The sequence below is a fragment of the Blastomyces dermatitidis genome, assembly GCF_000003525.1.
Source record: "Blastomyces dermatitidis ER-3 genomic scaffold supercont1.1, whole genome shotgun sequence".
In the NCBI taxonomy this organism is placed as follows: Eukaryota; Fungi; Ascomycota; class Eurotiomycetes; order Onygenales; family Ajellomycetaceae; genus Blastomyces; species Blastomyces dermatitidis.
In genome coordinates this window covers 5,941,027-5,963,450 of record NW_025544774.1, presented here as the reverse complement: position 1 = coordinate 5,963,450, position 22,424 = coordinate 5,941,027, and the positions used below count along the sequence as shown (strand labels likewise).

Genomic DNA, 22,424 nt, shown 5'->3' with positions numbered 1-22,424 from the left:
AATAATGTGATATTTGGACCCCAAAAGCGTTGTTTTCTTAGTTAATCATTGAATAATGGGTGGCTGCTTGATATGGTCCTCGTTCAAGGACTTTTCTTCGTTCAGAAGAATAATAGTTAGCTGTTCCTCACACGAAACACTTCCCACACATCCTCCTCAGTTGACACATAAAAAATGAGCCGCCAACGGAAGATAGTATGCTTCGGTTCTGCGGGTAATCAGTTTGGCAACAATACGAAATGCCCAGATTCCGATTCTTGCTGTCAGACTACTGAGCAATGCCGACCGGATCGGTTGTGCTCCTCCAACAACGACCCAGATACTCTCATCCGCGCGCCATGCAGTGTCTACCCTTGGAACGGCAACTGTGCCAAAGTCTGTATAGAGGGTGAGTCGACCGTAGCGATCTATGAGAAAATGGAAGCACCAAGATATATTTATATAGAAATATATCTCCTCTTTACCTGCACATGAGAGTTTCGTTTGCTAAAATGCCCCAAAATCAACAGAGGATTCGTCTGGATTCCTTCCACGAGTCAATATATGTGCAGACGGTAGTTACTGCTGCGTCAAAGATGCAACCTGCTGCGTCGACAAGCGTGGCTTTTTCCTGAACGACGATGGAACAATTAAATCTCGCGCGAACGAAACCATGCCCGAGCCAACAAGCTCTAGCACAGAACCATCAGCCATCATCACCACCGCCGTACCTACCGACGGGTCAATAACCGGCTCAATAACCACCAGCCCACCGGCGGCGACCTCATCTGCCGATAATCCGCAACCAGCATCGTCTGGATTGTCCCAACCAGCCAAATTTGGTGTAGGATTCGGCGTTGCGTTCGGAGTAGTCTTCCTCTTTTTGATTGCATTTTTTGCCTGGCGCAAGCGACAGCAAAAGAACCGATTACAAATGAACCCAGCGGCTTACCCGACCTACGGCCAAACAAGAAAGACGGGTGATGTACCAGTCGAATTGCCAGCTCCTAATAATCCCCCATTGCCCGAGCTCGATGGGTATTATTCCCAGGGTTCGAGGAAATGAGTTCTGTGTTTTTTGGGATTTGAATTTTCTGTTTTTTGAAAAGTTTCCTGCCATTGCAATTTAGAAGGGAGAAACCGGAATCCACAAACTGCATATATGAGACTCGATGCGGACGGAGCTCTTTGATATCCTACGCATATATTTTCTCTTTCCGATAGCTTTGCAAAGCACAACCTCACCTCGAACCTTCTTGCGAATGCATTGCTCTCATTATTTCGGTTTCATTCAACCTCACTCCTTTTATATTGTATTACGTCCGAGATTCCCCCGTCTGCTTTTCTTTTAACATTTAATTGTTTTCATATTGTTAACATTGCACTGGGATTTATAATTTTTTGTTGCTAAAATATTGCATCTACTTTTGTACATGTACATATACTTGTATCTAAGGTCTATTGGGGGGTCCCGCGTTTTCAAAGTGAGGTTGGAACATTAAAAAAAACTCAATCTATTCATCTCAGAGGTGTCTAAAACTCCTAATTGGATATACCCGGTTTTTTTCTCTCTGAGATTTTATGCTATACTTCAATGTATCCAACATCTCCTATCAACAAGGGCAGAACTCGGCTGGTTAGGACTTGACTTCATATCCAACTCTACGACGTTTCACTGATGCCCATGTTCAGACCTACCTAGGTATTGTTTTGCTCTTTCAGCGACATTAGTTGGTGTGTGGGATACAAGATTCAATCCTTTATCAAAAGCATTAAATAGACACTTTGATTCGCCATGCGTGAAAGTTTACCTGCTTGTTACTATTGCCTTCCAATCAAATCTGATTTGAGATGGCTCCCACACGAAGTATGAAAATGGGTCTTCGGCCTAGTTAGTGGAAATGATACCTGTTTGTTGAATCTAACGCATAAATAAGTTTCCCTAGAGCAAAGATGACATTCCTTGAACAGAAGGAATATAGGGAGAATATATCTATATACATATATATTATTAAAAATTACAGAAGTCCCTGTTGAGCCGAGATTACCATCTGACCGACCTGATATATACATCTTCATCTAAAGTATGTACAGTACAACTAGTCCAACAAGAGCAAGTGAGAAAGCAATAAACTGCCCCATCCATCTATCATGGCCAACCTACAACTTCGCCTTATTCTGACTCTGCTCCCACGCCTTCACAAGGGCGGCCTCCCCCTTAACCCTCCAATCCCTCCCCGCATCTATCATCCGCTGCACCTCCTCCAAACTCAACGACCCAATCTCGCCCAGCTCCTTCGTTACCGTCCCCCGGCCATCGCGATGAATATACAGCGCCTGCCCCGTCCGCTTCACACGACCATGCACAGCATCAAGACAAAAATCCGCCCAGCCGCGATAGCACCGCTTCCCAGCCGCAGAATCGCCAAAGATGAGCGCGAAGCAATGCGGCATGCCGTCGAATCGTTCGAGGACGGCCGTGCCGCCGGCCTCATGCACTTTTTTCGCCAGGTACGTGCCGTCGTCTTCGATCAGCTCTTCGCCGATGGTGATGAATATCGGTGGGGCGTCTTTCCATATCTCCTTCGGCCCGCTTAGGGGTGAGACGAAGGGGTGGGTTAGGATGTCTGCGTTGGCGTATAGTTCGGCGCGTGGTGGGGATGTGGGCCAGAAAGCGTCATCGGGGAAAGGCATTGGTTTGAATTCTCGATTCGGGTCGTGGATTGGGATAAGGTAGTCTAGATGGAGGTTCTTGCTGGTCGATGGCAGGGAGAGTGTAATGTCGCCGAACGGGCTTGATGTCGCGACGCCTGCGGGAAGCTCGAGGGGTACGTCCTTCCCGTGAAACTGGATTGTTGGGTTAGGGGACATATGGCGGATTGTAAGGATGGTCTGTAGAAGTGCGAGAGAGAGTCCGCCGCCGGCTGAATCGCCGGCGAATACAATTTTGTTCGCAGGGACGGGTGTGTGCAGAGATCCTTCAGGCGGGGAGAGGAGATATAGATAGGCTACCAGCGCATCAAGGAGGGCTGCTGGGAACGGGTTCTGGGGAGCCAGTCTGTAGCGGACAGAGAGACAGCGCCCGCCCGTTTCCTTAGCCAGTCTGGCCGTTGTTGGACGATGCGAGCATGGGTCCATCAAACTGTGCATATGGGTTAACCGTTAAGTTCATCTTGCCCATGAAGGATTACAATCAAAACAGAAAATTGGGCCTACTAATATGCGCCGCCATGAAAATAGAGAATCGTAACATCCTCCTTAACCTCCGCCATCATAGATTTATACTTCTCCGCTTCGGAGACATCTGGCTGCGGAGCCTTGGCATTCACTCCGCTCCGGTGCCCCGTCCACTCCGCCTCGACATCGGCCAGCTGGGGTACATCATACGTTTCATGGCCCTCCTTATGATGTTCAATAGCCTTGATCAAAGACTGCAGAACAGAGGATTCAGCGGGCTTAGGCATTTTAATTTTCGACACCCACATTGGGCCTTTGATGCCGGGATCCTTCAAGGTGCTCCTCTGCGTTTTGCCCAATGGGTAATCAAACGAGATAAATGACCGGATCAAGTTGACTGTGAGCTCCACCTGCAAGTCCTGCTTGCCAGCAGCGGGAGAGCGCTTCAAAACATGCAAAACGGTTACCTTTAGCAGAAGCGGGACGCGTGCCGCCAGCGCCTTGAGGGTGCTGAAATTGAGTTTCGCATCCATGGTTTATGGAGAAAGACCTAGGGGTTCACCAAGAATGGAAAATGCACATCTATCTCTGGAAGATATTGATTTTCTTGCTCTGGGTTAGTTTGGGTGCGTTGGCAGCATATATACTGGTTTCTTTAACTTTAGTTACCAAGGTAAAGTAACTAACCAGGTTAACTTAACCATCCCCGCTTTTACGAGCAAACCAGAATTACTAATCAGAGGTGGTAGAAGATCGCCTTACGCAGTAGTTCGCTGTTGGCGGCTCTGAGTTCGTGAAGCTTTTGCACATCAAGAGATGTACGGAGTATTCTCTTCCTAAAAGAATAATTAATAGTGGCTCTTGGCCGCGTGGAGATAGCCCTGGGTTGACGCCTATCAACCATGTTGTATCATCGAAGCTTTTGAATATTTATAGACTTCCCGAGTAGTTACCGAGTAACTTAAGCATATTTAAAGTTTCAACGTGTGAATTGAACTAACTGAATTAATGTTGAGGCTGACCAGGACTAAGCACTGTAATTCAATTTCATCTCAATGGTTCCTGACGAATGCATTGTTGGTCGCTTCACCGGCTACACCCTTAATTCATATAAAGTAGACCTTGAGCACGCGAATTAGACGGTGTAAGGGATACCTAGCTCTCTCGCAATGATGCTCGCGGCTTTCTCTCCAATAGCAAGTGCAGTCGAGTAGGTGTTTGCTGCTACATTGCTTGGGCATATCGAGAGATCTATGGGAGCCAGCCATTCATCAGCAATCTGTATACTAGGGGGAAAACAAAATTATATCAAGAAAATCAAAGCCTAAAAGACTTACCGACGACTTTTAGGTTTTTAACACCATAGACATTCAAGTCTTTGTCTACCACTCCTCCGTCCTCCCGTGGTTTCATTGCACACGTGCTCATACTATGCCATGTGGTGGTGAGATTCTCACGGATGCACTCTTCGATGGCTTTATTGTCTGCTTCTGAGTATTCTATCGGCACTGGGTATCCCTTCGCCTTAGAAGCCGCGTCCACTACCTCAGGGTCTGCCTTTGATCCTGGAGGAAAGGCCGGATGACCAACGTGGTGCGGGCCGTTGTAATATGGTAGCCTGCGCGCGATTTCTCGTTGTTTCTTATATCCCCATACTAGCTTCATTATGTCTGCGGGATGATTGAGAAAACCGGCATCAAACTCTGGAGTATCGGTGACGGATTTGCCCGTAATGTGGATTGACCCCCGTGAGTAAGGATATGCGGTATATGAAACCATAGAGAAATATTGCCCCTCGACTGGTGGTCCCTTTCGTGCTAGATTTGCCGCGATTGCGCACATAAGCATTAAGGGCCTAGTTTCTCTGTGACGGAAATCCTTATCCCACGCTTCCTGTAACGCTGTGCCAAACTCATTTACTTCCGTTTCTGAGGGTCGAAGCTTTCCGAAGCAGTCAAGGCCATTCCATCCAAGCAAATGGCGGGTGGGGTTGGATGCCTTTAGCAACAATGCTTGTTCGAGGGGGAGGCGGCCCGTGAGTAGGCCATCCAGTGTTTCCTCCGCTGTCGCTTTGGAGGAGTATGAGTAGAAGACACCATGGTGATCCTGATAGTTGCTCCCAACTCCATTCAAATCAGACACCACTGGAATACCTAACGCCTCAAGTTTCGATTTATTCCCGATTCCAGACCTTTGCAAGACCTGGGGAGTACCCAGCGCATTGGCTGCAACTAAAACAAGCTGCTTCGCGTGTGCTATAATCGGTGCTGTGGAAGGATCTGCCCCGGTAGGTACGTATTCGACGCCGTTGGCCCGGTTAGATTCATCAAACAGGACCCTTACTACCGTCGAGTCTGTGAGGACCTTGAGCTTCGTGTTCCCTGCGTCTAGGATGGGGAAGAGGAAATTGTGAGGCACGTCTTGCCGCAAGCCAGTTTTCTCATCGATCCACATGTTCCATCGCTACACGGGTTAACAAAAGTTCGTATCTACCACTGAAGGAAGGGGGACTGACGCCAACTGCATTCGCTGTTTTGAAATCTTGTACATCTGGGACCTTCTTGATTCCAATATCCTCGCATGCTTTGAAGAAATCTTTCTGGAACGAGGCCTGCACATAGGTTCCTCCTGCGGAGACGCTCAGCTCCCCGTTGTAACCATGGATGGATTTATCTATTTCAGGGTCTGTATCTTGGAATCTCTCGATCTGAAAGGACGAACAAGCGTATAAGTATTAGACATGAGAATTGGATTTCAAGGTATAGCAGGAGTAGCATTTCGAACTATTGCATTGTACATGTACATGTAATGTACCTACTTTCTTGATGAACGGTATCATGTCCTTTCCCGTCCAACCTTCTGTATTCCAATCATCATAATCTATTTCTTGGGCCCTGGTATAGACCATGAAGTTGATGGAGCTGCCTCCCCCAAGAATGTTGCCAATCGGGACAATAGCCTCTCGTCCTCCGAGGTAATCGCTGGCCTTGGATTTGTAGAACTTCGCGGTGGTTGAGTCTGGCGCGATGTTCGAAAGGTATATCGCCGGGTTGACCACCATCGGGTTATTCCGAGAATTGATCCCCGCCTCGATCACCAGGATCGAGAGGTCTGGTTTGGCTTGAGCCAGACGACCCGCAGTAATCAACCCCGTTGTTCCCCCTAAACAAAAATAGTTAATTGGGGATTTCTTGAGAGCGTGAATGGAACGCGCTTGAGAACTCACCGCCTACAACGATGATATCTACATCGCTCTCTGCCATAACTGATTCTGACCGCCACTTGAATTTATGGGAACCCTCAGATTTCAGAGGAAGGTGAGAAGTTGTGTTGTGTACCACTGCACCAACATGGCATGTATCGAGCAGAGAAGTGCATGGCTTTGTTTCCCTTTATTATTTAAATAATCTATTCATCAGCCGCCCCTGCCCACCTTGACCCGGCACCGGAGGTGAGGTGGTGGTTGTGTGGTTAGGCACGACGTACGTACACCCTGGCTACGACTAGAAAACCATCAACCCCGCACCCGTGTAACTTATTATTGCAATCGATTACTGCGTAAGGCTGGAACAGGCGAGACACACTGAGATGTGCCGCAGGATTCGCAGCTAGAAGCTGTGAAACCCCCCCGGATGCTCCGTTGTGTCAAACGTTGTCAGTGTCGTGATCAAGACCAATGCTTCTACAACCCAATAAGCGAGCATCAGAATGGATTGCAACTTGCAAGTCATCGCACTACGTCCCACTTACTAGGCTACAGCATTTCAGCCGTTTCAAGGGTCTTCACTTAACAGCGTACTGTACTCAAATTAACTGCGTTAGGGTGCTGGCACTAGATCCCTTGGAGCCATCTGGCCCTGCCGTCCATTTTAGTATAACCCCTCCTTTTTGCACTTAGCCTGGATGTTGATAGAGGGGTATCTTTTCATGCTTATGGAAATCGCGCCATCATGCAGAGTTCGGGCAAGTTCGGTGCATCTAATAAATGAATACTAGGTTAGTCTGCCATTCCTGCGGACACAAGCCGCACCAACGAGAGAAAAGGAAGAATCCTCCATATTTCTCCCGCTCTGCTCTTTCTCGACGTGCTAATGTCGAAGACATCAGACTGCGACTCGGGCTTTATCCATCTGGGTGTCCGAGGCAGGCTCTTCGGTGTCTGTTGCTTGGCGTGGAAATTTCGATACAGATCAGAAGAGTTACATGTAAATGTACAATGGCCCATCCATCCTCTTACCAAAAATCTAGCTTCCAATGTATCAATGCTTCCAAGTATGTACATGCATTGGTCGTGTTCTATGAAATTATTGAGACCACTTCAGAATGTGCTGGGAGACGGCCCATCGATACACGCATGAAAGAAATTTTGCATCAAGGACACCAAAATCTACATTTTTGAAGAAGGGAATGCATGCGCGTAACACCCAGCATGAGGTTCAGAATCCCTGGCCTTTGGCTCTCTCGAGAGCATGGAGTAGAGAAATGCCTTCTCTGCCACAATGCTATTTGATGCAGGAAGTGATTGGTTTTCATCCTTTCTGTGGCACGATGTTTTTCTAACTTAGTATCCTAACGATCTTAGACTCTCTCTGTTGATAATTTTTTATGAACAGATGAGATCGCCTGGTCATTTTGCCGAAATTTTTCTGCAGACACCAAGCAAGAAACAAATTAAACAGCTAGGGTAGCTCTTGTCGCAGTAACTATGCGGCCACCTATATAGGCGGCTTTTGACATCATTTTCCTTCTTTGTTCGACGAAAATGGTATAGATCATTGGGAAGACTTTCGTGAGAACCTCTACCAGGGGAGGAGCGGACAGGAGAGGTATGGTATGACGTCCTGTCCTGGTCTATTAGAAATGATACGCCCCAAAGGTGTGCCATTGTCATTCGGAATGTAGAGCTATAGGCAGAGGGATATATAAAAGCTTCACCTTCTCTCCTCCTCCAGCGAAGTAGAATACTACCCACCTCATCAACCTTTTCTACCTACCTATCTTCCTCCCAGAATCATAAATCCCACATTCTACATCCCGCATATCCGTCCCTTTCTCGAAACATACCAAGCAGGAGCAGCTAAAAAGCCAAAATCAATAATAAGAAATATACCTATATATATATAAAATGCAGCTGTCAATCCTTGCTACGGCTCTCTTCTTCCTGGAAGCCCTGGGAACCTATTGCACACCTGGTCGGTACATATGTAGCCTCAACCGCAAGGGGACGGCGGATGAGTTATTCGTTTGCAACATTCACGGATTGTGGGAAGTGTCCGCCATCTGTGCCAGGCCAAGGTGCTGCCTAACCACTGGCAATGGCTTGAGAGGCTATTGTCGGTGTTAATGAGTAGTCGGACGGTTATATATATGGGGCGGAGTGGTAGCGCCATAAATTGTGTATGTAGCCTTCATATGTTCGCTTTGAAAAGTTGGATTCCATACTAACTCTTGCTGCAAAAGAATAATAGGGTCGTGCTGTAAGTTTGCTGGATGATTGGCCCGTCAGTTGGGTGTTGATTGGAGTTCCGTCAACGTCTTGTGTGAGCAGGAGAATCGAACGGTCCGAAGTGGGATCTGTGGGAAGGGTTGGGATGATATATACATGTTCTCGGTGATCAGAGTTCCTGCTTTTGTTGTTCAAGTCATTGTCATTGTCATTGTCATATGTTGTCATTCGCAAACCCTACGGGCAACAGTATGTTCTATTCGGATTTCTATGGTTGTATCGTATCTTTGCCTGTTGTTGATGCTGCAGAATATTGCCGGGAGGATTGAATCAGGGTATTTTGTGAGATTTTGCGTTGATCTTAGTGAATAGCGTTCAGGACCCATTAGAAATGGAACTGTTTGGTATCTCATGGAGTACTGGGGCTTTCCATGGAGGTTCAACTGAACCAATCATGGAGTGTAGCAAGTGGAAAGGAAAAGGTAAAGATAAACCAAAAGGGAATATGGTTCATTTCATGAAAGAAGAAAAAAAAAAAAAATTCAATTCCATTGATGTAGCTGAACTACAAACTTGGTTATGATCCAGAGAAGAGATTCGATCTGCTTTCGAACGCCTCCAATGCAATAACATAAAAGCCAGGGAATGTGAAGCAAAAATGTAAAAAACAAAAGGTATGAAAATAGAAGGGGCCGCAAATGAAATGACGAGGCCCCGTTAACCGCCAACCTCTTTTACTTCTAGAGGTTTCTCCGACGGTGGTGACGGTGAGTCTATAGCATCAAGCGCGTGAGGCTTGTTGTGAGGGCTTAGAATGGCTCGATATGTATCCTCCTCTTCCTCCTTTAATCCGAAACCATAAGGATCCCGCCTTATGAGGAAGCTCTGAAGCCTACTATCCAACGAATTCATCTGAGCAATCGTCTGCTGCCTCCTGCCGTGCAGTAACTTGGCGCATTTCTCATCGGCGTCTCTCGCCCGTTCCTCGACAAAGCTCGAATAATTACCGATCGATACTGCCTGACCCAAACCTCCAAATATCATCAATAGAATGAGGAATGACGCAAATGTGCCATGCGAAACAGTCGAAGCTTGGCTTTGGTTTGGGTCATGTCTTCGATGCCACCGTTCCCAGTCTTCCCAAGTAGCGTTTCGGTATATGGAGTCGTCGCCGCCCGTACCTCTTTCATATTGTGTATCCACGTTTTTGGTCTTTTTTTCGCCGAATAGCTCAGTACGATGGTCCCACCCATGTCCATACCGATCATAGGCATCCCGCTTGGTTGGGTCGGAAAGGATCTCATGCGCCGCAACTATAAGTCTGTAACGATGTAATCTGATGGCTTCAGGCACATTTCTGCATAGCGGATGATCTTTATTCTGCAAATCCGGGTGGTAGATTTTGACAAGGTCATAATATCGTCGCTTGGAATAAGGTTCGGTTCTGGCTTGTTTGAATATATCGTAAGGGGAAAAGGTTGGTGTTGCTGGCCAGGATAGATCCGCCTCCGACCCCAATGGATATGAGCTATGGACATGAGCAAATCTTCTACCGCATCGTGGTATGGAAGGCTTCTTTCGACGGGCGGGGGATGTGGGCGTCGACTGTAGGCTAGAGGCGACTTGCAATTGACTGAACAGATGCAAGCCGCCACAGTAGCATGACAGAGCCGGCGTTTTCAACATAATAACTCGCTAGTTAAACACTCTCCATAGAAACAGACATCAAATGTACCCTCATTGAATCGTTTATTCGAACTCCTCAGGAAGAAAACCATTGTAGTCCGCGCGAATGATGGGTAGGGGGGGATGTTGCCGATGAAATCCCACAGTTTCCCTGTTTCCCCTCGGAAACGGGAAATCGTCGGGCCGAGTAGATCGTCGCCGCCCAGTTGCATCACTTCTCCCTGGATCTGATATTCACAATCCTAGCTGTCACTCCGCAAGTTAATTAACAATGCCTAGACACGGAGATGATGGACGGAGTCGGCGGCAACGTTTAACTTCTCCACATCCTATTGATTATGCGCGTTCCCAAGCAGCTAAAGAGGAAGACCACGACAGCTTTCGGAGAAAATTCGATGACGATCGCCCAGGGATGAAAGACCGCAGGCGACACTCCCGAAGCCCGGGCAGGCCATCCCGCAGAGAACATAGATCCCACCGTCGAAGAAGCCGTTCTAGAAGCTATGAAGACACTTCCAGAACACGACACGACCGTTCTAGCAGAAGTCCACATAGAAAATATCGGGATAGAAGCCGCGATGACGACGACCGCGGGACGCCGTCCAATAGACGACGAAGTGTATCAGGTTCAAAAACAAGATCACCTCCCCTTCGAATATCTCGTAGCCCATCTCCTAGACATTCCAAACGCTCAAGAAACCCACTTCCATCCCAGAAAGATGCATTCTCCAAAACCCCCGGAGACTCAAAATCAGAAACGTCCACTCCACGTCCAGAAAAGGAGAAGCCCAACTTCGCTAATACCGGCCGCCTAGCTGCGGAGACCAACACGGTAAAATCAAGCGACGGCTTGACCTCCATTGTCCTTAAATATCATGAGCCCCCTGAAGCTCGAAAGCCGCCTACAAAGGACCCTTGGCGCCTCTACATATTTAAAGGAGAGGCCTTACTTGAGACGATAGAACTGAGAGAACGGAGCTGCTGGCTTATTGGGCGGGAAAGATTAGTCGTTGACTTACCTGTCGACCATCCAAGCTGCTCCAAACAACACGCTGCGTTACAGTTCCGCTTCGTCGAGAAACGGAATGAGTACGGCGACAGGGATGGTCGAGTGCGACCGTATTTAATTGATTTGGAAAGCGCTAATGGATCTACTGTTAATGGAGAGTCCGCACCCAAGGGACGATACATGGAACTTATGGACAAGGATGTGTTGAAATTTGGGTTCAGCACCAGGGAATATGTTCTCATGCTTCCGCCATCTGGTTGACTATCTCTTTCCTGAGCCGCATAGAGCTCCCAATGAATTTAGGCCATTGAAATATTGTTCCTACGCAAGGAAGTACTTAAATATGTACAGTACGGTTTTATTCTCAACAACAAGACAACGAACTATGATACAAATACCGTCAAAATATTCATGTGCCACTCTCGCATCTCAAGACGAGAACAAGTTCCAAGTTATTAACCAACATTTTACACTTGGGCTGTTTTTCCTTCCGTTCAGAAAATATTCGTCACAACGGGCCACTAACAAATTATGCTTTGCCCGTCGTCTCCTCGGCTTCCTCCTTAGCTTTCTCCTTAAGATACTCTGCCCTGGCCTTCGTTTCATCCTTAAGTTCTGAGGCCTTGTCTCCCGCCTCCTTCGCAGTCTTCACCGCCCCCTCCTCAGCCTGTTTCGATTTGATACCAATAGTATCTTTGATCTTGTGGGTTGCCTTCTCTGTTCTCGTGCGATTTTCGTCAGCCTTCTTGCTCTTGTTATGCTACAGCAATACTCCAAGAACCAACTCCTTTCCAAAAGCAAGACGGCGCTTTCTTAGGACTCTTAACAAAAGCAGGTGGGGGGGACAAATCGAAAAGTAGCAGTGGATCACTACATACCACCCGTCTCAATTCCCTTCACGGCAGCATTTGACACAACGCGGTCTGCCTTTTTCAATGTCTCCTTAGTTACTTCGATGGGACCCCTATCGGCCCTCCGAGCAGAGGTGGAGAAGAACGCCGGTCTAACAACTGCAACGCTGGCAGCTCTGGCTGGGATCACGGCCGTCCTCGTGAGGAGAGTGGCGCGGGCAAGGAAGGACATGGTGATGATGAGGTAGTAACTTGTTGAGATACTTATTTTGCTTTTTCAGGGGTCGAGATACTAAGAGAAGGGGGGATGGCATGGTCAGCACACATAAGTAACTTCTGGATCTGTGTCAAGAGCAAGCTGCAGGGGTACGGTACGACGGGGTATTTATATCGTGTACCTACCTTCTTCTGTCGAGGTATCAGAAAAACTAGCTCTGTGGTACGATGTACTCCGTATGTTTGTCAAGTCAATATCGAAATGGGGCATAAAAGGGTTTTTCGTCAACGATTTAAAAAATAGCCAGAGTTCTTTGGTCTGATGGGAAACCAAAGGGGTACTTATAGCAGTGACAATAGAGATGAGGAGAAAGCAAGCCATTCCCCAGTTTATATACTGTTTCTCGTCATTTCTGCGGGTTGGAGCTTCTTTTCCCTGACGAGATTCACCTGTGACGTCACTCTACCAGGTTCATGAGTGACGGCATCGTAGCCGGGCCGTAGAGACGTGGTCATGTGACCTCCAAAACTGCAGAGTTCCAAGGTTGAAATGCGAGAGGAACCAGCTACAATTAATCTTAATCTGTTTTCATATTAATTTTCTAAAAGAGAAATCTAGTTGAAATAAAAGCATATGAAAAATAACATAAAAAAATATAATAATAATAATAATAATAAAAAAAAAAAAATCATGGCCCTATCAAACCCGGATGTACTCCCATCGTCAAAGTCAAATATAAAGCCCAAACTCCGGACAGAAATATCAGCGCATTTCCCACTCAGTTTCTTGTTTCAATAATCATTACCAGGCCGGGCAAAAACTCCCTTGCCAACAGCCCATCCCATTATTGTATCCACCCCTCTCTTTGTTGCATAAAACAACATGGCAATACATATGACGCCATGGAATGCATAATGAATCCCACCCCATCTATCACTTCAACAAAACATTTACTTACTTAGTCTCTATTTAATATTCAACTTGCACATAAATGAGCAAACCCCCTGAGTAGGAAATAGTGTGATGAAGGTCCAACTATGCAGACGAGGGAGAATAAAAAATGTCGAGGTGAACTCGAACTCAAAGTAAAATCAACAAATTAGTAGTTAACAAAAAAGATTATTGGCGTCGGGCATAGCTATATATTCGGTCGAGCAGGTGAACTCCCACTTCTAAATCGACCATGGACCGGGAGATTGCCAATGTTTTCTAGCGGGAAGCGAGCCATGGATTGCAATTGATTATCGTCACTTGCGCTAGGCATCAGATTACGGTCAGGGTAGGGAGGGCTTGTTGAATGTTTCAAGGCTGTATGATCGCTGCCTTGGCCTGGGTGAGTTTGTCTTTCATGAAGCCCTGATCGCATCCGTGCATCAACGATGTTTATGGGTTCATGTTCTCCGAACCTGATATTCTGTGTTGAAGGGCGGTGGCTGAACTCTACAAAGCTTTTGGTCACGCCATCTCCGGAGTCAACTATCATACCTGGGCCTGAAGATGCACGGGACATCGCAGTAGGCTCCAGTGAATTTGGGGTGCCTGGACTAGAGCTGATAGCGGATCCACCACCACGCCCGTACGACGTCTGGGGAGAGCGAGTATCTAGTCTGGACATGCCGGGTTGAGAAACGTTAACAAGGGGTGAAGAGAGTCTTTTCCCCAGGTCAGGTGAAAACCTAGGTGGCACTCTAGTTGGCTCGGTATGAAGCGATTGGTCGGATTGACCAGAAACATTTCGCGACATGGGCTGGGAAGAATAGCCAGCTGGGATTGACTGTCCCATAGAAGGACCATAGGCCGCGGTATTCAGATATGATGCAACTCCTAGGCCTTGAGTGTCTTGGGGTGGGACAACAACGCTTGAGTATCGCGGTTTTGTTACTGTTATATCTGCTTCGTACGGCAAGGGTCGGTTGGAAGGCGCTGCCAATTGGTATTGTGAAACTGTGTCTTGAAGACCTAGAATGTTTCCGCTTGATCCTTCTGACGAACGTGACGGGTGGCGGGAATGAAAGCGTGACGGCGGAGTTAGAACACGTTCATTCTCTGGGCGTTTCCATGACGATCCCGTACCTACCTCGCTATGATGCGAGTTGGTCAAGTGGTCGGATGATGACCTGGGTGACCAGCCATATTGGGCCGGGGCACTTCCGGGGTGTACTGGGACCGAGTTCTCGGAAAGCTTATTGCTATCTGATCCCCAACCTATGGGTGGAGAGGATCGGCCAGATGATGAAGTGGCACTCGGGCGTCTTCCAGCAAGCACGTTTGCATAAGTAGGGTAATTCTGTTTCTGAGCTGGTTTGGAGTTCGTTTTCTCTATTTCCCCACCACGAGCTGGGGGTGAGTTCGCCCGACGCACTGCGGCGAGAGATGCTTCGGCTTGGGATTTAGCCGAAACCTCCTGTTCTCCATCGTTATTTTGCGGGCGACTCGGTGATCCATGACCGTGGACACCAGAAATAGACACAACGGGATGAACGGGTCTGTAGCTTCCCAGATTTCTTTGGCCACGCATTCTTCTTATTCCCAAACGGCGCGACACCATCCCAAAGAAGCTCGGGTTCTTCGGCTTTGCGGTAACGACCTTCCAGTCGCCTTCGTCTTGTGCGATAGCCGAAGATTCAGGTACCTCTGTGGTCTGGGATGGAACCGGAGACATTGCAGGAACAGTCCCGCTGCCCTCCAAATCGGATTCATATCCCTGATCTTCTACAACAGGTAGTGGTAAATGCTGCGAAATAGTAGATGGAAAGTGCTGTAGCGGTTTCCGGGAAGAGATGTATTCAATTGGTGAATGGGTCTTGTCATTGTCCACATCCATCTCCCAAGTAAACCGGGAAGATCCACTGGTTGGCGTATCAGGCATTGAGGACGTGCTACTAGTTCGGTCGAAAATCGATTTCTGATGTTTCATTAATTGCTGCGACGCCACTGGTGACCGATGTTTAATTTCTTCCGAAATATCATTCTTCACTTGAGACAGCGCGTGGTTTAATGGCACCAAATCGGGGGGTAGATCCGGGTTGCGCTTATGGGGTCGAAGTTGTTTGTAGAGGCCTAGGAGAACGCTCGAATGTGTTTCATATTGGCCAAAGTCTTTGACAAGGCCAGGAGACTGCTGAATTCTTATCCTAGCAGTGGCATTGTTATATGACATCAAGAAGAGCCTTGTCGAAACAATAAGCCACCACGCAAACGCCCCAACCCCCAGCCTTGAGAGTTCATCGCGGAAGAATGTCTGCACCACAGTGTGTATTTTCACAACGTCGATGGAAGTATTGGCCCCGATGGATGATGGGTTTTGGCTGCCGCTCGTTTGTGAACTCTCTAGTTCTGAAGACGGGTGGCTATCATGCAACTCCGTGCTTCGTCGGAGAGCGGGACTGTGTTCATTCGACACATAGGGGTCGAGCGCGCGCTCGATCAAGCCATATCGAATGAGGATGGCGAAGGTGTTATCTATGTGCCTTTCAGAGCTTCCCTCCTCTTCAGGGGCACGAATTTCAACACCACATTCGAGGAGAGCTTTCCTACCCAAATGGATCATCCCAACGGGGACGTCGTGTCCGAAAAAGGAGAGGATGGTAATCAAATTGACCGCCTCCATGTGTTGGTTGTTTTGCAAGTCGGCCATGATTCCACGGTACGGCTCCGCAAGTCGTTTATCTGTGGTTTGAGGTTTGATACGAAACTTCTCGATTGCTTTTCCAGTGGCACTAAGACGATGCCCCATAGCATGGATAGCGAGTGGTAAGCATTCAAAATGCTCCACCAACTCTGTCGCTTTCCGCAATTGCTCTGAAGTGGGCTGTTTGATGTTAAGATCCTTGAAAAGAAGCGTCCGCGCATCTTGGACAGACAGAGGTCTAACTTTCAGACCAAAAGGTTCGAAGAGCCTTCGTTTTTTCCAGAGCGTGCGATCAACAGAAGTATATATGATACTCGAATTTGTATTATATGGGATAAACTTCTTGAACTCGTTGATTTCGTCATCATCGTCACAAGATAGGCCGTCAAATATCACAAGCCAGTTTTGCCTTGAGCCGAACCATTTCAAGACCTTGTCAATATACTTGTCTCTGTCGCGCCAGTCAGGATCCTGGGACTCTTTCTGCTGCGTTGAGGACACCCTTTCGGCAATGTCCCAGAAGCATTGGCAACATGATTCCCTGGACCGAGCATCAATCCAAAAGATGCCACCGGTATACGTAGCACGCTGATTAAAGACGTACTGGCGGGCAAGGTGTGTCTTTCCCGATCCTGACCCACCGTATATAAGGACGGAAACCACATCTTCCGCTCGCCTTTTCACCCTGAACAGCCGATTGTGGAGTTCTTCGAGCTCCTTTTCCATACCAACGAATACCCAATTTGGGTGAAATCCTGGAGGAGCAACAAGGAGAGGTTCCCCAGTCTCCTGAAGTGGAGGTAGTTCGGCACTGGACATCAGTTGAGATCTTGTGATGGGTATCAACTCTGAATTTTGCCCAGTATGCAACGATGATATTGAATTTCCTATATGAATGATTGTTAGTCGACTGCCATTATCTAGACATCCCGAGTACTAGGTTAATAATGATTCCATGGACTCGAGAAAATATTTGTTTCTCGAGACAAGAGACATCAAACTCAATACTCCCGTCCGCTACTCTGAATGTCTGGGAACCAGCTCAACACTGGAAGGGGATTTATTATATGAAATGACCTACCAAGTGAATCTAACCTCTCCGTATGGAGAGACGACTGACTCCGACGCATTATGTCATCCATGTACACTAATTCAGTTAGAATCTGACTTCAGGGTTTACCAGGGGTTGGTCTCATGTATGAGAGGAGAAATCATGGGATGATGACAACTTACGAAGACGTTCAGCTTCCTCTCTCATATTATTTCTTCGAGCTCGGTGCTCCTGTATCCATCTATTAGCGATTTCGCCTGGTGCCTCTTTCGTATACCGGAGAATAGCTTCTGCCACAGCCTCATAACCAGGCGACTTTTTGCTTTCGAATCGACACATGGCACCGTGATCCGCCTCAATCCCCATGCGTTCCACCCCCTCGATCACTGGTGCAGCAGAAGATTCATCCACAATGAACTTGCGAGTGCCTTTCAAGTCCATTGGTTTGGACTCGTGGAAAAAGTAAATCCGGAACCTGCCCATAATCTCCGCGAACTGGCGGTTAACATTTTGCAAAATCTCATTGTCAGGCCTCAGGGTCTTCAGCAAACTCGGTGTGGTATCGAATAGTTTTTTCGGCACCAGGCTGAATAATGTCTGTATAGCGCTGCCCAGGTTCGCCAGATCAGAGCCGTTGTGGGGTGTTCCCATGAACAGGATAGCATATGTAGAGATGTATGTTGACCGAAGATGTTGGGTTTTTGGGTGCCTAAGATGCTCGCAGTATAGGAGAGTCCTTTTCACCACGATGCCACCGAGAGAGTGGCATACAAAGATGATCGGCCGCTCGACCGCACCTTGCAGCTGTATAACCCTTGTCAGCGAAGCGCAAACCTCCGTCTGAAATATCTCATCACAAACATACATTCCTATTTGCAATGAGCTGACCGGCAAGGTGCTCAGCATGGTTATGTAGTCTCTCCTTCGACGTCCCCCTTGCGAAAGAAGCGACATTTGCATCGTATCCGTAAGTCAATATCCGGACATTTTGGCCTTTCAGGGTATGAGGAAGGAGATCGCCAGGCCAGAAAACATCGGGTTTTTTGGTTGCCCATGTGTTATAGGAAGTACCGTTAAGGCCATGAACAAACACTATGCTATACCGATATCCAGCATATATAGTCAGTGACACATACATGAACTCCGGATAATACGGGGGGGCCAAGGACAAGACTCGACAACAAACAAAGCACAACTTACTCAACCTGTGGTACCAGCGGCTCGGCACAGCGGTAAACTTCCGTCAACCCAAACTCTTTTACGTCGAACCGTTTGGCGGTAGTAGAACCCATGGTTGTTCAGACTAGAAACCTTAGATTTTTCCAGAATCCACCGCAAACAACCCGGGGGGGCATCCCCATATATATATGAAATCTGGCTGCCCAGGTTGCAAACAACAATAAGCCAAGTGAATAGCGGGGGTTCTTCTGTGAAGTTCTTCGAATGGAAAACAATAGAGTGCGGTAGGACAAGCCGAAAAGTGAGGTTGGAAAGGGAGAGGAGTCAATAACAAGGCGGAGGTTGGGTGAGTACAGGAGGTATAACTAACTTGAAGCTGCCTGACAGCCGTGACGGACAGGCTGATCCCGTGAGCAGCGGTAGGTAGTTATTGAACAGCCTTCTCTTCTTGTGCGGAATCACTCAATAGCGGAAGGATGAGTCGGCATACACCCCACGCACACACATATCCATACCACACATACCAGGCGTAGCGTAGGGCAAGTGGGCAAGGTCAGCTCAGCTGTCTCTCGTAGGTTTTCCTGCCCGCGAGTCACACTACTACTTCGTACTCGACGGGGCAATCAGTGTCAGTGTTTACTATACCTCGAGGTACCCTGCACAAAGTCGACATATTAATAGCTAGCTTGTCTCTTGCTCGCCGTGCTATGCTATTTATGCTTTTGGGGAAAGACAAGCGCCCGGAGATCTCTGGGGAGAACCCCGTCGAGAACTCCAAACCCATCTTGGGCCCATCCATCCCGCCCCCACCCACAGAGCCGCACATCACGGGGAGTGCGGCACTAAAAATCACAAATCGGCCGGGCGATGCCTGTGGGTCCGGGAACGGGCAACCAACTTGCAAGAAACCTATGAAGATGCATAAAAATAGCGCAGGGCCAAGTCCTCTCTTTGATATTTAACTAGCAAATAAAAGGATGACAAAGTTGAGTTGCCGCAGCAGACAAACACCCCACCTCACCTCCTGGTGAGCCCAGGTACAGCCACAAAGCGAATCAGCCAGGGAGAAAATCTGATAGAAGGACCTATTGGCGTTTTTGGGACGTAGGATTCTCAATAATGTTGGAAGTAGGCTCCGTGATGCGGCAACGAGCTCTACAAACCAATGGATCGAACCATATCGAGGCGATCTTGCTCCTCAAATATCTCCAACCACTCATGGCCCACAGCCGAATGAATCCCAGGCTTTTTTCTATTTATTAAGAAAGCATGACATCTGGCTGCGTGCCGGATACTATTTTTCAATGCCAGCAATTTAATGATGGCTCTTTATAAATATATTTCGTCTCCGCCATTCTCCTTGTCATGCGTCTATATATATCTACGGAGAAGCGTCTGAAGAGCTGGAAATAAGCAAGACGTAGAAAAGAGGAGACAAGCTGAAAGTAGCCATCAGCTGGATTTCTGATGAGTAGCTGATGGTTGTTTCATGATTCGTTTTGCGCACATGAGAAGCCTGGCCATGACGTCAAAATTCTTTCTTCACGGTTCATACAATTTGGCGCGGTGGGATTTATCATTCAAAAAACCAGTTATCTAACCGTTATAGCCAGATATGAAAACCAGGAGGGCCGAATAACGTAAGTACTCCAAATAGTTCATTAGATGCCGACCCGAACGTACATGGGCACACTTACATGTAGGTATCCTATCCATCCCCTAAATAGGACGGCGGGGGACGAATCTGAGCTCACGTCGGGTAGTATTTTTCATAGCAGCTTATTTGTTAGTGTTTAGTTATTATTTAATGGGATGGAGCATTGTAATGCCCAATTCCTCAGAAGGGGCCAAGAGAAATGATCCTCTCTATGTATGTATGTACCTGGTATGACAAGCGATATGATATCTATATATCGAATCCACAAGAAAATGGCGCAGTCATAAATAAAACAGAAAAATTATCCGGAAGTTTGAAATGGAAATGTTGTTCTGTTGTATGCACCCCACTGACTACATGATAATATCAGGCCAACATCCTACATCTTTTCTTACTCTACACCTGGTGCATCCACACACACAATCTCAGCTGATGCAATTTCTGAACAACCATCCCTTTCATAGAGGCAAACAAACACAGTTTCCTGGCTTGCTGAAAGGGCTCCGCATTTGAAGTCTCAGTGAAACACACCCAGGGTTCCTTGGAGGGCTGGAGAGCGAGAAAGCAATTGGAAGATGCCCCCGTCGTTAGCCTAACAGCATTCTATAGGGCAGCATTTCGAAAAGTCGGGACGAGTTACTGAGTGAATGAATGGCGAAAATAACGCAAAAGCGAGTCCTTGTGGCCAGGTCTATAACACAAAACAAATGATGTCACTAGAAGAAAAAAATGTAAGGAGCACAGCTGTCCATTATGGCCCCATAAATTAATTAACCTTGCAGCTTGTTTGGTAGTCTCTCGTGAGGTTGAAATGAACTATCTTTTCACGGGAACTGCAGGGAAGCCAGCCACCTTCCAAAGAGCCGTTTGGGTTATATGACTTCATCAAATCGATTTGACTAGGCCACAGCCACCGGATGTGTTTTCCCCCATATGATAGATGCTCGTAAAGACTGCATATCTCCGCAAAAACTCATATCTGCCAGATAGATATGAACAAATCCCAAGTAAAATTCCGTACATATTATACAAGTTGAGCTCTCTAACCATTTCTGCCAAATACTTTTCTGCCTGGTTGCTTGTGGTGTCCGCACCATACAAACCGTTCCGCAATCGAGGCCCTGTGCCCCGCATGCCTCGTTTGAGGCATTCTAGAGAATATATACGACGCATATATCCCGCACGATCACCTGCCCTTAAAGCAGGGCTTCCTCTTTTCCGCAAAGGCCTTGAGCGCCTCAAATCGGTCCTCCGTCTCCACGACACCGAGGTAGGCCTCGTTTTCCGCTGCCGCCCCTTTTTCAAACCCACGAACCGCTTTCATGGCCTGCTTCAACGCAATGGGGCCACCTTCGCAAATATCCAGGGCAAGCTTGATGCTCTCCTGCAAAACCTTTTCTCTCGCTGCGCCTGGTTGGGCAGCTTCCTCAGGGCTGACCTCCACAAGTCGATTGCAGAGTCCGAGGAAGTACGCCTCCGCCGCGCTGACTCTGCGACCGGTGAGAATCATGTCAAGCGCCCGGTTCTCACCAATGAGCTTCGGTAGTCGGTACGTGCCTCCTGCCCCGGGGATAATGGCGAGGCGAGTTTCAGGCAGGCCTACGATGCTCGTCGAGCCAAAGACACGAAGGTTCGTGGACAGGGCGAGTTCCAGGCCGCCCCCAAGAGCCATTGATGAGATGGCTGAAATGGTGGGGATTGGGAGGGAAGCAAGGCTTGCGAATGTTTGTCGTAGTTGGGCGAGGAATGCTTCGGTCCTATAATAATCACATATTTAGCGGATATCCTCGGGGCTTCGTTAAGAAGAGAAGCACAGCTACGGACCATGAAACAAAATCTCCAGAAAGAAGCGAACGTTAAATATATATATATATATTTATAAACTTACTCCTCTCTCGTAAACTTAGCCCGCTCCTTCAGGTCTGCGCCGGCACAGAACGCCGCGTCTACATTGCTCGCGAGAACCAAAGCCCTCGTAGGCCCGTCCCCCTTTTCAGCATCAATATAATTAACATGCTTGGTCAAACTATCCAGCAACTGTCGCGAAATAGCATTCCGTGCTTCTGGTCTGTTCAGTAGAAGGACTCTGATATGCCCGGCACCGGGTGCGGGGATCTGCTGGACGTCAATTACAGAACCATGGGCGCTGGTGCCGACAACAGTGCTATTGTAGCGGACTTGGACAACAGCGAATCGTTTGAGGGCGAATGGAGAGAGGACCAAGCGGAGAGACATTATGAGATGAATTGGAGGCAGTGCCAAACAGGCAGAAATGTGTGTATGTAGAGTATCGGCGTGGTTGTTGTTTGTGCTCGAGTAGCAAACATTTTGAACCAGGGTTGGCTTCGGCGATTCGGCCAGGAGCGGCTGCGGCCGTACTGCGGGATCCATTCTTGGCGTCTCTACTCTGTAGATCTATGAGATGCAACAGTCCTCGCCTGCTGGAGATAGGATTTAAAAACACGATGGCTGCATGTTGTTCTATTGCTTTTCGTCCTACAATTGATCCTTGGGTGTAATATATATATATATATTCTGCTC

General features: G+C 47.7%; 9 protein-coding genes across 11 annotated transcripts; 3 read left to right on the top strand and 6 right to left on the bottom strand.

Moving 5' to 3' along the window:
• Positions 1-174: 174 nt before the first annotated feature.
• On the top strand, positions 175-1,045 carry BDCG_00780 (uncharacterized protein; the record flags this gene model as incomplete). Its single annotated transcript, XM_045416290.1, has 2 exons — positions 175-388; positions 510-1,045. The coding sequence occupies 2 exons, from the start codon at positions 175-177 to the stop codon at positions 1,043-1,045; spliced, it is 750 nt and encodes a 249-aa protein (XP_045272053.1).
• Positions 1,046-1,876: 831 nt separating this feature from the next.
• BDCG_00779 (lipase/esterase) lies at positions 1,877-3,979 on the bottom strand. The gene is made up of 3 exons (XM_045416289.1): positions 3,844-3,979; positions 3,196-3,762; positions 1,877-3,121 (listed from the first exon to the last, which is right to left on the bottom strand). The coding sequence occupies exons 2-3, from the start codon at positions 3,687-3,689 to the stop codon at positions 2,140-2,142; spliced, it is 1,476 nt and encodes a 491-aa protein (XP_045272052.1). The 5' UTR covers positions 3,690-3,762; positions 3,844-3,979; the 3' UTR covers positions 1,877-2,139.
• A 119-nt stretch (positions 3,980-4,098) lies between these two features.
• Positions 4,099-7,221, bottom strand: BDCG_00778 (alcohol oxidase). Its single transcript, XM_045416288.1, has 6 exons — positions 6,956-7,221; positions 6,383-6,764; positions 5,975-6,318; positions 5,672-5,863; positions 4,494-5,619; positions 4,099-4,407 (listed from the first exon to the last, which is right to left on the bottom strand). Exons 2-6 carry the CDS (start codon positions 6,417-6,419, stop codon positions 4,292-4,294), a joined length of 1,815 nt encoding a protein of 604 aa, XP_045272051.1. The 5' UTR covers positions 6,420-6,764; positions 6,956-7,221; the 3' UTR covers positions 4,099-4,291.
• Positions 6,705-7,738, top strand: BDCG_16211 (uncharacterized protein). Its single transcript, XM_045425464.1, has 2 exons — positions 6,705-7,152; positions 7,264-7,738. Exons 1-2 carry the CDS (start codon positions 7,142-7,144, stop codon positions 7,553-7,555), a joined length of 303 nt encoding a protein of 100 aa, XP_045279302.1. The 5' UTR covers positions 6,705-7,141; the 3' UTR covers positions 7,556-7,738.
• Positions 7,375-10,403, bottom strand: BDCG_00777 (uncharacterized protein). Its single transcript, XM_045416287.1, has one exon. The coding sequence runs from the start codon at positions 10,286-10,288 to the stop codon at positions 9,320-9,322; it is 969 nt and encodes a 322-aa protein (XP_045272050.1). The 5' UTR covers positions 10,289-10,403; the 3' UTR covers positions 7,375-9,319.
• A 112-nt stretch (positions 10,404-10,515) lies between these two features.
• On the top strand, positions 10,516-14,140 carry BDCG_00776 (FHA domain-containing protein SNIP1). The gene is made up of 2 exons (XM_045416286.1): positions 10,516-13,698; positions 13,814-14,140. Exon 1 carries the CDS (start codon positions 10,560-10,562, stop codon positions 11,556-11,558), a length of 999 nt encoding a protein of 332 aa, XP_045272049.1. The 5' UTR covers positions 10,516-10,559; the 3' UTR covers positions 11,559-13,698; positions 13,814-14,140.
• Positions 11,370-12,942, bottom strand: BDCG_00775 (uncharacterized protein). Its single transcript, XM_045416285.1, has 3 exons — positions 12,551-12,942; positions 12,176-12,440; positions 11,370-12,014 (listed from the first exon to the last, which is right to left on the bottom strand). Exons 2-3 carry the CDS (start codon positions 12,378-12,380, stop codon positions 11,827-11,829), a joined length of 393 nt encoding a protein of 130 aa, XP_045272048.1. The 5' UTR covers positions 12,381-12,440; positions 12,551-12,942; the 3' UTR covers positions 11,370-11,826.
• On the bottom strand, positions 12,947-19,169 carry BDCG_00774 (LipA and NB-ARC domain-containing protein). 3 transcript variants are annotated; one of them, XM_045416283.1, is made up of 6 exons: positions 18,597-19,150; positions 18,248-18,425; positions 17,913-18,144; positions 17,230-17,851; positions 17,078-17,143; positions 12,974-16,883 (listed from the first exon to the last, which is right to left on the bottom strand). In XM_045416283.1, the coding sequence occupies exons 2-6, from the start codon at positions 18,337-18,339 to the stop codon at positions 13,504-13,506; spliced, it is 4,392 nt and encodes a 1,463-aa protein (XP_045279300.1). In that variant the 5' UTR covers positions 18,340-18,425; positions 18,597-19,150; the 3' UTR covers positions 12,974-13,503. The 3 variants fall into 3 exon arrangements, with proteins under 3 accessions (XP_045279299.1, XP_045279301.1, XP_045279300.1); XM_045416282.1 differs by having other exon boundaries at positions 12,947-16,883; positions 18,248-19,169; XM_045416284.1 differs by lacking the exons at positions 18,248-18,425; positions 18,597-19,150 and having other exon boundaries at positions 12,967-16,883; positions 17,913-18,224.
• Positions 19,170-19,829: 660 nt separating this feature from the next.
• BDCG_00773 (methylglutaconyl-CoA hydratase) lies at positions 19,830-22,376 on the bottom strand. The gene is made up of 2 exons (XM_045416281.1): positions 21,772-22,376; positions 19,830-21,640 (listed from the first exon to the last, which is right to left on the bottom strand). The coding sequence occupies exons 1-2, from the start codon at positions 22,272-22,274 to the stop codon at positions 21,070-21,072; spliced, it is 1,074 nt and encodes a 357-aa protein (XP_045272047.1). The 5' UTR covers positions 22,275-22,376; the 3' UTR covers positions 19,830-21,069.
• Between the last annotated feature and the right edge of the window lie 48 nt (positions 22,377-22,424).

Coding starts and splice junctions, on each gene's coding strand:
- BDCG_00778 (XM_045416288.1), bottom strand. CDS start 6,419: ATGGCAGAGAGCGATGTAGATATCATCGTTGTAGGCG. Junction 5,864..5,974: donor TGATACCGTTCATCAAGAAA/GTAGGTACATTA, acceptor TCGTCCTTTCAG/ATCGAGAGATTCCAAGATAC. Junction 4,408..4,493: donor TAAAAACCTAAAAGTCGTCG/GTAAGTCTTTTA, acceptor TGGCTCCCATAG/ATCTCTCGATATGCCCAAGC.
- BDCG_00775 (XM_045416285.1), bottom strand. CDS start 12,380: ATGTCCTTCCTTGCCCGCGCCACTCTCCTCACGAGGACGGCCGTGATC. Junction 12,015..12,175: donor GAAGGGAATTGAGACGGGTG/GTATGTAGTGAT, acceptor GCACGAGAACAG/AGAAGGCAACCCACAAGATC.
- BDCG_00777 (XM_045416287.1), bottom strand. CDS start 10,288: ATGTTGAAAACGCCGGCTCTGTCATGCTACTGTGGCGGCTTGCATCTG.
- BDCG_00776 (XM_045416286.1), top strand. CDS start 10,560: ATGCCTAGACACGGAGATGATGGACGGAGTCGGCGGCAACGTTTAACT.
- BDCG_00773 (XM_045416281.1), bottom strand. CDS start 22,274: ATGGATCCCGCAGTACGGCCGCAGCCGCTCCTGGCCGAATCGCCGAAG. Junction 21,641..21,771: donor GCTAAGTTTACGAGAGAGGA/GTAAGTTTATAA, acceptor TGATTATTATAG/GACCGAAGCATTCCTCGCCC.
- BDCG_00779 (XM_045416289.1), bottom strand. CDS start 3,689: ATGGATGCGAAACTCAATTTCAGCACCCTCAAGGCGCTGGCGGCACGC. Junction 3,122..3,195: donor TTTCATGGCGGCGCATATTA/GTAGGCCCAATT, acceptor CCATATGCACAG/TTTGATGGACCCATGCTCGC.
- BDCG_00774 (XM_045416282.1), bottom strand. CDS start 18,339: ATGGGTTCTACTACCGCCAAACGGTTCGACGTAAAAGAGTTTGGGTTG. Junction 17,852..17,912: donor AGCTCATTGCAAATAGGAAT/GTATGTTTGTGA, acceptor AGGGTTATACAG/CTGCAAGGTGCGGTCGAGCG. Junction 17,144..17,229: donor AGAGGAAGCTGAACGTCTTC/GTAAGTTGTCAT, acceptor TAACTGAATTAG/TGTACATGGATGACATAATG.